General features: G+C 36.8%; 1 protein-coding gene across 10 annotated transcripts in view; it reads right to left on the minus strand.

Annotated features, from left to right (window-relative positions):
• The window catches only part of Ccdc18 (coiled-coil domain containing 18), an 88,735-nt gene that overhangs the window by 59,369 nt on the left and 15,944 nt on the right, over positions 1-13,422 (minus strand). For 9 of the 10 annotated variants that reach the window (XM_074050967.1, XM_074050966.1, XM_074050965.1 and 6 more), the window contains exons 5-7: positions 11,480-11,586; positions 8,753-8,881; positions 4,960-5,056 (exon numbers count right to left, since the gene is read on the minus strand). In XM_074050967.1, coding sequence (XP_073907068.1) covers positions 4,960-5,056; positions 8,753-8,881; positions 11,480-11,586 — 333 coding nt within the window. The remainder of the gene's footprint in view (positions 1-4,959; positions 5,057-8,752; positions 8,882-11,479; positions 11,587-13,422) is intronic. The other variant, XM_074050970.1, reaches the window with a different exon arrangement.

Raw genomic sequence — 13,422 nt, forward strand, 5'->3', positions numbered from 1 at the left:
CATTATATATTCCATTTGAAAACTGGCTATATTCACCCTCATTACAATTGTTACAAGAAGCACTAACCCCAAGCCTCTAAAATTCCTCCTGTCACTCTCATGCTGCACAAATCATCTGAGCAACATCTTAACGTATGAGACCAAACACGTTTAATTCAAAATTCTTCAATTTTCCTTCTTACTCCCACACAAAACTTTTTTTGTGTTTTATCTTTATCCACTTTTTCAGTAAGGGACAGAAATGTCATTTTATTAAAAAAAAATATGGTCTTGGATTGTATCACTGTACATAACCTTCAGAACTCAGTGCATCTTTTCATTCCCTACAATTCTGGCATCTCCAGTCTCCCTCTGCCACCTCTTCCACTGATTCCAGTCCTTCAAGCCTACTAATATGTTCTGGATAGCACCAGTCCTAAAATCTCTTTTTCTTAACCGAGCTTCTTTCTGCCTTTCCATCCTTGTCCCCCAACACTTATTTCCTCTTCACCTTATCTAAAGAATTGTCTTTTAGTGCTGAAAGAGTGGCTCAAGCAGTAGAGTGCCTGCCTAGCAAGTGTGAGGCCAAGTTCAAACCTCAGTACCACCCCCCAAAAACCAAAATGTCTCTTAGCACCTCTCTACTGCCTCCCTTTCATTTTCCCACTTCAGAGGTTGCACCTTTTGTATTGCCAGGTCTCATTCTTCATCATTCTTGAGAAATTTGTAACATCTGGCATTAAACACCACCACTGGGTTTTGAACTCTGGATTGTGTGCTTGGTAAGCAGGCGTTTACCACTTGAGTTACTCTGCCTGCTCTTTTTTATTGGGTATTTTCTTCCTTTTTTAAAAAATTGTTGTGCTGGGTGAGGGTACACTGTGGCATTTACAAAAGTTCTTACAATGTATCAAATACATCATACTTGAATTTATCCCCTCCATCATTCTCCTTTATCCCCTCTTATCTCACTCCTGGAATAGTTTCAACAGGTATCACTGTCCAATTTACATATATGTGTACACTATATTCACCCTCCCACACCCTTCCCCACCTCCTCCCCCATCCCACTGGTACCAATGCCCCAGGCAGAACCTGTTCTGCCTTCCTGTTCTCCAATTTTGTAAAAGAAAACAAAATGACATTTTTGTTCGTTTAAGATACCTACCCAGGGAGTTTCCTTGTGACATTTGCATGTCTATGTATGTAAGAATCAGCTTAGGTCAGGTCTTTTCTGTCAGAGAATTTAATCAGGAATAACTGCCTTACTAACTTGTTTCCATACACTTGCTTCATGGACTCAGCTTAATATGATAAAAGTTTCTATTAAGAACAAAGGGTTGTTATCCTCAGCTGGGCCAGGGCAAAAATTCCACTATATGCCCTGGTTCTGGAGCTGATAACCTAAAATAGTTATCGCTTCCCTGAGCTTTTAAACTTCTTTGTTCCGAAAGCCCCCTCCCAACCTGGCGCCTTTCCAATTAGCCAACTGCCTAGACTGTAATCCCAAAATCTGCCCAATTCAGGGGCAGGAGAGGGCCAGCATGGTATCAGATAAAACCCCTGCAGACTTCCCACCCAGTGTGATTGCCTCCCAGACTTCCTGGAGTGATACACTATGGGGAGCGGATTATGAGAAGCCTATGAGAACTTGACACAAGCATGTTATGCTCAATGATCTACAGGCTGAGTTTGGCATGGCTCCAGCTGCAGAAGAGAGCAAAGGCAAAATGCAGCACAGCTGCTTTTCCTAACTCGTTTATGTTCAGAGAAGGAAGGAGAAGGCAGGTTTCTCTTGTTACAATGTCACGCCCCTCCCGAGAACTGATGCTCCACCTTCTTGTTTACCACGGGATATAAGACTGGTTGAAGGAGGACCGGAGGTTTTTTGAATGGGGGTTTTGATTAGAGAATGACAATGCTGCTGCTGCTGGCTGTTTGTGTGTCTGTGAGTCTAAGGACTGAGACTTTAAGAAAGCTAAAGAGAGAACATGGGACAATGCAAGTCTGAGGAAAGAGACTTTAAAGACTAGAAAAGAAGAAAGACTTTAGAAGTAAGGTTTTAAAGAATAAGAGAAAAGAAGAGTAAAAGAAGAGAATAATAGAGAAAAGAAGTAACGATGCTGTTGTGTGTCTCCATCTGAGCGCTCAGCACACCTGGTCCCAACTTTATGCATGTTTGTCTTCTATCCTTTGTCCTTTCTGCATCTCCAGGTGCCCCCAGTTAGGTCAGTAGGAGAGGAGCTCGAAATTGTGCTCAACAGGGTGTACCCTTTTGCAAAAGTAAATTTTGTCTTGCCTATTGACTTCTGAGTAGTGACATCTGTCTTGTGACACCCCTGTGTCTTAAAGATATTTCTAAAATATGTATAATAATCCAAATTGGTTCACCTCTATTTTTCTTCTTTCTGCCTTGGTCCCCTTCTTATGGTGGTTTCAACAGGTTTAAAAATTCTATATTTATTCTTGTATAGAAAGTACATCAGCCATATTCAACTTCTTAACTTCCTTCTTTTACCCTCCCCCTCTCGTATGTGACCTCCCCTTAGTGTGACCTGTTTGTCATAATATTGCTGTATTTGTGTTAGGTCTATATTCCACATTTGAGAGAAAATGTGGCTTTTGGCCTTTTGAACTTGGCTAACTTCACTTAAGATGATGCTCTCCAGTTCCATACATTTACCTTGTTAGGTATTTTCTAGAAAGGGTCTTGCAAACTATTTGCCCAGGCTGGTTTCATACTGCGATCTTACTGATCTCAGCGTTCCAAGTAGCTAAGATTACAGGTGTCTGGATTGTCTTGTCTTTTTGTATTATATGTTCCTGATTCTATTTACTTTTTTTTTCTTCTCTTTTTTTGATCACTTCCTCTCAATATATTTCAAAAACTATTCTACCTACTCTTTAACTCCCAAAGTTGTATCTTTCATCCTTTTCTTATTTTATATACTGTCCAAAGCTTTTACCACTTAAATACTGTCAATTCTTAAATCTGCCACTCTAATCTAGACTTCAGTGTCTATGAGCAGAACTGGAGGTACATAAGAGGAGAGCACACACAGGAGGTATGGGGATAGTAAGAAACACAAAACATGATAGTATTTGATGTCCCCACTGCAGACTTTATAGTGACAGAAGTCAATATGAGAAGAGGATCAGGAACTAGAAAAAAGGACAGTTAGTGATGAATCAACTTAGAATGTAACACATTTGTACATTGAAGCAATGCTAGGAATCTCTCTGTATAGCTATCCTTATCTCAGATAGCAAAAATGCTTTGTCTTTCTTATTACTGTTTATACTCTCTTTTCTACAAAATTAGAGATAAGGGCAGAACAGATTCTGCCTGGAAGTGAGGGAGTGTGGGGGGAGAGGGAGAGGGCGGCGGTAGGGGGGAGAAATGGCCCAAACAATGTATACACATATGAATAAACTAATAAAAAAAAAGAATACAGATGAAGTTATAAAACAACAAAACAAAAAACAAATACTCACTAGAGACCTATATCTGGATATCCTATAGACATTTCCTGATTAGAAACCCTCCCTCCTTCCCTCCCCTACCCAATTATCTGTTTTGATTCATGATGCAATCATTCACCAGTTACCTGAACCAGTAATCTAAAGGTTATATACTCTTCTCCCTTACTGTCTGCTTCCAGTATATTCAAGTGGTCACTAGACCCTACTGATTCTCCAGCTTTGACATCCCTCATACCTATCTACTCAGCTCTATCATTTAACACCTCTTGCCTGGTTTCAAGTATCCTTGGCGTCCCTCATACCTTTCCAATATAGCTTCACAGTGATCTCAGAGTGTGTATCCTACAATATGTATCTGATTGCCTTCTGAGCTTAATACTGTTCAATGACAGGTCATCTTTGAGATACCCTAGTAGGTCAAGCATCTCCTACTTACTGAAGCCTTCTTTGAACCCACCAAACTCTGTTAAACCCACTTCAGGTCTCCAACCATACCTACCACTTATTTTTATTCCAAAATACTGAACTACCTGCAAATGTTATTAGATTGAGAGCTTTTTTATATTTCTTATAGAATAATAACATAACTTATTTAAGCCTCAACAGTCTATAATGAAGGTAAGTGCCCAAAGTGAGTCAAAGAGAAATTAAGTAACTTAGGCAAATTCTCTGTAAAGTGTACCTCTTTACCAGATCTCTGTTCTGAGCTGAGTATGTGAATATTCAACTTGTGGCCTTCCACATACAAATTATATTATGACTTAGTATTTCTTAGAGAAATTAATGTAGTAAAGTGATTATATTCCCACACAGGATCAGTTCAAGGGAAATTCCCTGTGAGAGGCAGAAGTGAGCCACTCTCAGGATGGTAGATCAAGGGAAACCCACTCTGTCTTCAATTTCAGTGAGCTGATAGGAATGAATTTCATGCTTCTACGTCTCTAGATCCAATATCTGCTCACCCACTGGGTCTTTATTTTTCCTTTGCCTGACCCTATTCTTTTCCTTCCTTGGATTAAAAAAACAAAATAAAACAAAACAGAAAAGTGTTGCTGATAATAAAAAGATTGGTGAACTCATACTTAACTAATATTTTAAAATTCTTTTTTACACTTGGCATAGTGATACATACCTGTAATATCAGCCACTTGGGAGGTGGAGGCAGGAGAATTTTGAGTTTGAGGCTAAGAAGCATAGTGAAATTCCCGCCTCAAAAAAACAAATAAAAATAAATTAAAAGTAAAAATTAATGGGCTGGCATGTGGCTCAAGTGGTACAGCACCTGCCTACCAAGCACCATAACCCAGAGTTCAAACCCCAATACTGTAAAAACAAAACAAGTTTAAAAAAAAATAAACCCTCATTTCATTGATTTTATTAATGGATAAAATCCTAAAAATGTCTCTCTCTTCAGCCATAAACGTATTTTACTTACAGGTGTTCATCTACAGAACACAGACAGCAATACAAACACTGAATCTGCACACTGCCTCTCACCTTTTCCAGCTTCTCAGCCACTTTTTCTTTATACTGCTGAAAAGCCTTACTCAGCTCTTCAGCATTGTACAATGCTTCGTTCCTTTGTCGTTCAGCTCTAAAATTTTAAGAGATAACGAATAAAACGAAACAATGTTTTAAATTTGAACAGTTAAATCCCAAGTAATCTCTATTTCATTATAAGGCATAATTAGAAACAAGCAGATTTTTCTATATTAAAAAAGCATAACTGTGGCTTTTTTTAGGCTTAACTGTGAAATGAAGGTTAAGATTAAAGTACAATAGGCCATGCATGGGCTAATCCTAGCTACTCAGGAGGCAGAGATTAGGAGGCTCAAGGCTCAGAGGCCAGCGCAACTCAAAAGTTCATGAGACCCCCATCTCAATCAACAGCTAGGTATAGCAGTGGGCACCTGTCATTCCAGCTACTCAGCAAAGCACAGATAAGAGAACTGTAGTCCAGGCTGGCCTGGGCATAAAGTGAGACCTTATTCAAAAATAACCAAAGCAAAAAGGGATGGAGGACTGGCTCAAGTAGTACAGCGCCTACCTACCAAGCACAGGCCCTGAATTCAACCCCTAGTAATGCCCCCCACTCCCCTAAAAAAAATTAAACTACAATAATTTTCTTACTCTATCAGCATAAAGTAAAACATAACAGAAAACACTTAAAAACATAAACTCTGAAATATATATAAGTTCTTTTTTCCTTCACTTTTATTAGGATATGTTTTTATATGGGGGATTCATTGTGACAATTCTGATAGGCTTAGATTGTACCTTGGTTAGATCACCCCAATAAGCATAAATTCTTATGCATTTGGCAATTTCCCCCCAATCTGAACTAGACAGATTAGAGAAGAAGCCTGATTATGAGTGACAAATTTTCAAACATTACGTTATAGAATCAGTCCGCTGCTTAGAATATTAAAGATATTTAGCACATTCTGTGACCTATGCAAAGGTTAAGTCAAATTTTAACAAGGTATTTCAGTATCACACCCATACATAAAACCTCTTTTATATTTAAATTTATTCCCATCACATTCTTCCTAATGTCAGTGAAATGCTTGACCCTGCTCTTATCCAAGGTGAGTTACACAATCTGAATGTGGATCTTAACTCATCCCCTTTGGGAACTTACTTTATCTTCTGTATTCTCAGTCTCTTCTCTACTGGCTTCTTTGTCTTAACCAGAAACAAATTCAAGTGAAAGTATACCTGAAGCTATGTGATTCTTAAGTTTGGGCAGCAGCTGTGAAAGTCAGGAACATGTAGAAGATACCTTCTCTGAAAAGCCATCTGACTATATAGTTAGTTAAGAAGGAAAGACACCTGCATTTCTCACTCCAAGGAACAAAAATATCCCCAGACATTGTGCTTTCCTCTATCACCCTTCCTTTCAGGCCAAATTTGACTACTTTACCCTCACAAGTTTTTAAAAAGCCATGACATATTTCAGTATACAGAAACATTTGGTAAGTGTATCCATACTTCGAACCCAGCTTTAATGAGCTTTAACTCTGCCTTCAGATACCCTCATTTTAAGTAAACAAAATATTATAAATAGAGTTGAGGTCCCCGTGTGCCCCATTCCAATGACTTCTTTCAGAGGTAAATCTGATGTTAGTGGGTTTTACTACCATACATTTTGAATACTCACATTAACCATACTCACAAATAGAATACATCAAATTTTTAACATCTCTAAGACTGGTCTGTATTTCACAATTAATGGTGTACCATAGGTTCATAGCAAACATGCAAGACCACATATAGGCTAGACTCAGCCTGTCTTTCTTGCTTCATCTCCTACTATACTTAAGTCCATAAAACAGGGTTGGGGGGTAGTTCAGTTGTAGAACATTTACCTAGCTGTATGTGCTAAGCCCTAGGTTTGATCCCCAGCACTGGGGTTTGGCATTTAAAATAAGTATACAAAACTAAAAGAAACAACTACTTAAGAGTGTTTTAGCAATGATGCTTTCTTACACTTCTACACCTTGGTACATGGTGTCTGGAATATATCTATACCCACTTATTTACCTTGTGAAAGCAAAATCACTACTTTATCCTTAAAAAGGTCTCTTATTTAAGTTCTACAGAGGAAACTAGCAGCTATTCTTTTGTACTTTTTATTAGCAACTATATTCTGAATCTGGTCTTCATGTATTTAATCTATTTTCAGTTACCAAATACAAAGCTTATCTGAGTAAGAAGTCTGAATTTTAGAGTATTTAACCACACAGTTTACACAATAGTAAAATCTGTTGGTACTTATTATTTAATAGGCACCTTACATTTCCTTTTTCACTTAATCTTCATTTCTATTTACATCAACATAATTATCTTGATTAAACTGTTGAAAAACTGAGTTTGGGAAGGCTAAATAGTTGGCTCAAAGTAACAAGACACTGAGAGGTAAGATCTCGCTGGCTCATTCCAAAATCCAAACATTTTCCAATAGATAATACTGCCTAACGAATTCAGATTGTTACCTGAAGGAGGCTAGCCAATTGCTGCTGGAAAAATGGTTTTCTAAACCTGTTTAAATGATAAAGAACTTATCGATGAAACTGATGCACACCAAACAAATAACCTATTTAAAACAATATCTAAAACACTTTCTTCATGACCTAATTTATATCATTGTATAAATCTTTAAAATATTTCTGCTGTCCAAGACAAAAATGCAGATTATGATTCTGCCCTAGATAAAAGATACCATCAATCATATTTTATTACTAATTGGCATTTAAAATTAATGGTTCCTTGGTTAGGGCTAACAAGTTTTATCTCAGAGCACAATTTATACAAAATAACTGTCATATCATTTATATACTCTTAATAAGACCCAACTATGGTATCTCATGAATTGACTTTCTTTTCCTATCATATCTATGAAGCAAAATTTTACTTTAAAGAGTGCACACAAGTGCCTGCCTATAAAGCTTGAGGCCCTGAGTTCAAACCCCAGTACTGCCAAAAAAAAAAAAAAAGTTCATGCAACATTTTACTTAAAGGTAGTAATCAATTTATAGGTGTTTTCAGTGTTAGTATTTTAAACACAATGTACTTGTTTTAAGTAGGTAACACAACTTAATTTTGAAAATAAGTAAATATCATTACATTAATAATTATACCAGGAATTAATCCCAACCCAGAATGACAGAAACAAAATCCATGAATAAAAATTTTAATGAAAAATGAAAAAAAAAGGACATTAAAGTATTCTACTGCCAAATTTCTATAACATTTTTCCTTTAAAAGTTATTTGATTTAGCCAGGCATTGGTGGCTCACACCTGTAATCCTAGCTACTTGGGAGGCAGAGATCAGGAGGATCTTGGTTCGAAGCCAGACTAGGCAAATATTTTGTAAGACCTTATCTCAAAAATATACAACACAGACACACACAGAAAAGTTACTTGGTTTAGCCAGTGTGAATGCTCATGCCTGCAATCCTAACTATTTAAGAGGCTGAGATCAAGAGGATCAAGGTTCAAGGTCGGTTCTATCAAACAGTTCACAAGACACGCACCCCCCATCTCCAAAATAACCAGAGTAAAATGGATCAGACGAGTGGCTTAAGCAGCAGAGTGCCTGCTTTGCAATAGCGAAGACCTGAGTTCAGACCCTAGTTTCACAAAAAAGAAAAAAAAAAAAAAGTTATTTGATTTAAAACAAACACACACCTTAGATGGGAATGTGGCTAGAGCACTTGCCTAGCATGTCTGACACCCAGGTTTCATCCACAGCATTGCAAAGTTAATAAACAAAAAGAACCCACATACCTTTTTCCTTGTTTACTTTGTTCAAGTAAGTCCACCTTCAACTTTATACATTCCTCTTTGCACTTTTGCAAATTCTGTTCCTTTTCAATCACCATTTTCTGGCTCTGCTCTAATTTTTCTTCTGCCTCTCTACAAATAGAGAAAAATTTTAAAGTGACTACTACAGATATACCAGAATAATGCAATATTAGAAATTCTATTACTTTAAATCAGTAAGTTAAGAGTAACAAATACATAATGAGATAAAGACATTAGTCACTTGTCAAATAATAGCTTTTTATGAGGAATAAAAGAGTATTTTCATTAAATGAGAAATGTCCCTATAATAAAAGCTCACATATTTCACATTACATACTATGAACATTACTAAATAGTTCAGAAATGAGATAAGAAAAATTGTTATCACCCTACAGTTAAAGATTTTTCTTTTTTTGTTTTTGGTGGTACCAGGGATTGAACCCAGGACCTCAATCATGCTAGGCAAATGCTCTACTACTTGAGCTATGTCCCCAATATTCTTGCTTTTATTTTGTCTCTAAGACAAGGTCTTAGACTGGGGTGTAGCTCAGGGATAGAGCACTTGCCCAGCATACTCAAGGCCCTGAGTTCAATTTCCAGCACCACAAAAAAAAAAAAGACAGAGTCTCGCCACCCACCACCTCTGCTTGAGCTGGCCTTGAACTTTTGATCCACCTCTTCTGCCTCTGGAGCAACTGGGATTACAGATGTGTACCATTATACCCAGCTCTAAAGATTTTTCTGACAGTTCTACCTCAAGCAAATAATAAAATTGAAAGAGTAATAAAAATGTTTTGAGAAAATTTTTCTTTACTTGCTTATAATATCCTTAGCTACTTGTAAAACTAAGGAGAATCGTAATAAAATTATTCCAATAAAGGAGATGAGAAAAGTCCAATTATAAAATAATTACATCATAAAATACTAAGTCAGGAACAGCAGTACATGCCTTTATTCCCAGACACTTGGGAGCCTGAGGCAGAAGGATCACTTGAGCCCACAGGTTCAGGGCCAGCCTAGGCAACATAGCAAGACTCTGGCTCTTTTAAGGAAAATAAAATAGTAAAAAATAAAAAATCATATACTAGCAATGAATGGAGCAGAATAAACTCTCAATAGCCAATACAGAAAATGCCTAGGAATAAACTTTAAAAAAGACCCCTTTGGTTCATATCAGACTCATCTGAAAAACTTGTTAAAACAGAGCTCAAGGCCCTGCCCCAAAGTTTGTGGTTCATTATGACTGAGAAGGGACCTGAGAACCTGCATGTCTACCAAGTTCCCAGATGATACAGTGCTGCTAGTGTCAGAACTGCTCTCTGAGAATCACTCAAACAGCGACAAACAGTCTGATACTCAGCACACTGTATTTCCCATTTTATTCAAGGCAGAAGAGAAGAGTAACTAATAAAGTATCTGAGTTCTTACATTTCTTGAACTCATTTAAGCACTGAGTATATATTAATACATACAACAAGAAGTGAACTAATTTTTTTTTTGGTGGTACTGGGGTTTTAAACTCCAGTACCTTGCTCTACCACTTGAGCCATCCTCCAGTCCTTGAATTTTTTTTGTTGTTGTTGTAGATTGAATCCAGTGTCTCACATATACCATGCAAGTATTTCACCAGTGAGCTATACCCCCAATCTAATTCTTATTTATTGAAGGGTATGACAATTTATTAAAAAAAAACTGTACCTCCCCAATCATGATGACCAGAATATACATTATAATGGCTTTTCTCTAGGGTATTAACATTGCAGTATGTTTGTGTACTGAAATGTTTCAATAGGAACAAGAACGTTAAGAGAATAAAGATTTTAGATGAATGTAGACACCAATAACTCTGGTGTTCTAACCCACATAACTAATTTAAAACCCCTATGAATCACTGGCATTATGTTATGTAGCTATGAAAAGTAAAACTTATCCTATAAGTGGGCAGCGTGAACTTACACTTCTTATACTTCCATCTCTAGTTTTATAATTTAAGCTCTGTTCACCTAGCTGAAGAACAATCACACAAGACACCTACAGTAATTCCCATTCCACTGTTGCACAAGTTCAGTGATTTTACTTGAATAAAACAAAACAAAAAAATCCTCACCTTCCAAATAAAGAGGCAAAGAAATGTGACTTCCAAATCATTTGAAAAGCATGAGCTTATTTGTCCAATATAGACTCTGACTTAAATGCTCTTATAACCTCCAAAACTTCTGTGATAATTTTAATATTTATATGTCTATATATATGGGTTTGTTTATAAAACTGTATTTGCAATCAACCAGAGAAAGTTACTTTTTAGAGACAAAGTATTTAGTGACAGCTCCACATGTCCTAGCAGAAAGAAAGCCACATGATGTTCAATTCATCTCTAAGGATTTCTAATTCATATTTAATAAAAGCATGTACATAAGCACCTCATCATAGATTTATTCTTTTTCCGTTCCTATACAACATGTAACCTACAGCCAAGGAGTTATTTAAAATAGATTCAATAGGTTGTAATACACTATTAAGTAATTATAGATTTATTGGGGGTGAGGGATAAGATTTAACAAGATATGACAAGCAGAGGGATAGGGTATATAGCTCAGTGGTAGAGCACATGACTTAGCATGCCTGAGGTTCTAGCTTAGATCCCTAACACTAAAAAGATATAACAAGAAGTAGAAAATAAAAATTTAAATGCTACAAAAGCACATTTACCTCAAAACTTTATCTTGAGCTGAAACTTCTGCTTCCAAATTAATGATCTGTTCTTCTAAGATTGGGATGTTGGCTGCCAGTTGTTCAGCAGATTCAAGCATAGAAATCTAAAACATGAAAACAGTTTTCAGAAAGCGTCATTTAAAAACACTAGTCTTTTTCCTGTCTGATGAGGGGCCTACTAGGACTCCCCAGTCCCCAGTCAAATGTATAGCTCATCCTATCAATTCTGTTCATCAGTGTTTACATAAGCATATCATCAGCACAAGACAGTCTAAAAACGTGAGCTTCTGCCATCATTCTTGAGTTAATGTCCTAATACAGCTGATTAGTTATGTGGGAAAAAAACAGAATATCTATCAACATCATCTAGGAAGATTAATTTCAAATAAGTTAGAAAATTAAATATAAAATACCAAAGTATAAAATATAATAAATATTTATTAGGCTGGGATGTAGCTCAGTGGTAAAGCACTTGCCAAGCATGTGTGTGAGACCCTGCATTCGATCCCAGCATCAAAAAAGAAAAGGAAAAAAAAATTATTGAATTTTATGACTTAAAAACTAATTTTAGAACACATGCTTAATAGAGAAAATATAAATAATACAGAAAAGCACAGTAATCCTATATCCTGGAAGATAAAGAATAATGTAGCAAGGAAGGAACCTAAATGGTGTGGAAGACAACTATTCTTGCATTAATCAATAATCAAAGTATCAATGAGGGCTGGCAGAGTGGCTCAAGTAGTAAAGTGCCTACCTAGCAAGCTCAAGGCCCTGAGTTAAACCCTACTACCACACAAAAAATGTGTGTGTGTGTGTGTGTGTGTATGTGTGTATATGAGAACTGTTCTTAAAAAGTAAGTTTAGAACATGAAGTATAGCAGAGGAAAGGGATGAAGCCCTGGATGGAAAAACATATACAATTCAAACTCTCTTTAGGTAACAGTTACCCCTCTTACAATGAGCAGGTTGGAGGCAGAGCTATAACTAAGGAATGAGTACTAAAGTGCCAGCCCTCAGGTTTCTATTCCATCTCATTTAGGGCTCTCCCACAGGAGGAATCAAAGATTCCTTGCTGGAGAAACTCAGAGTATCACTGTACAGTGATATTGGATGGGGCAGGTAGACGTTTACCTAGAAAAGAGCCAAGTCCACAGACATCACTCACTAACGAAGCCTGCTGATCAAATTGTACCAATATACAGCAGCTTCCAAACAGCGTTTAAATGCCTTTCTCTTAAATATGCAGTCAAAACTAACATCTGAAAAAGCTCCAAACATGGAACTTAGAGGTACAAACAAAAGAAAGAAGAAACTGGCAGCAAGTAGAGCAAGCACATATGAAAAAAAAATCATTAAATCTTCAGAGCTTAAAGAGAATACAGCATCAGAATGTCATTAAATACAAAACAGAGAACAAAAGCTTTGGAAAAGGAAAAAACTAACAGCCAAAATAATAGATTAAGGGAAAGTGTAAAAAGTAATGAAGAAAATTCCTGAAAGAATCACAGGAAGGTAAGGAGATGAAAAATCTCCTTGGCTTACATTTTTCCAGAAAGTAAAAAAAAAATCTACAAGATTTAGAGGACAGATCCAGGTGATCTGACATTTAACTAAGAAAACAGAGGGAAGAAAACTCCATCATCATATAAAAAGATGTTAGGAAAATTTGCAGGGTCAATATATACATTGATGGAATTGCACCAATACACAGCAGCTTCCAAACAGCATTTAAACACTGTTCTCTTAAACATGCAGTCAAAACACTAACATCAGCTCAGCCCTCATGTTCTCAACACAGGTAATCAAGGCCTATGCAAAGACACATCAACAAGAATGAGTGGGTTAGAGCTCCTGCCTTGCAAGGGCCAGACCCTGAGTTCAACCCCACTGCACTACTGTACTACTGGGAAAAACAACAAAACCAACATAAAAACTTA

The sequence above is a fragment of the Castor canadensis genome, chromosome 12 (assembly GCF_047511655.1).
Source record: "Castor canadensis chromosome 12, mCasCan1.hap1v2, whole genome shotgun sequence".
NCBI lineage: Eukaryota > Metazoa > Chordata > Mammalia > Rodentia > Castoridae > Castor > Castor canadensis.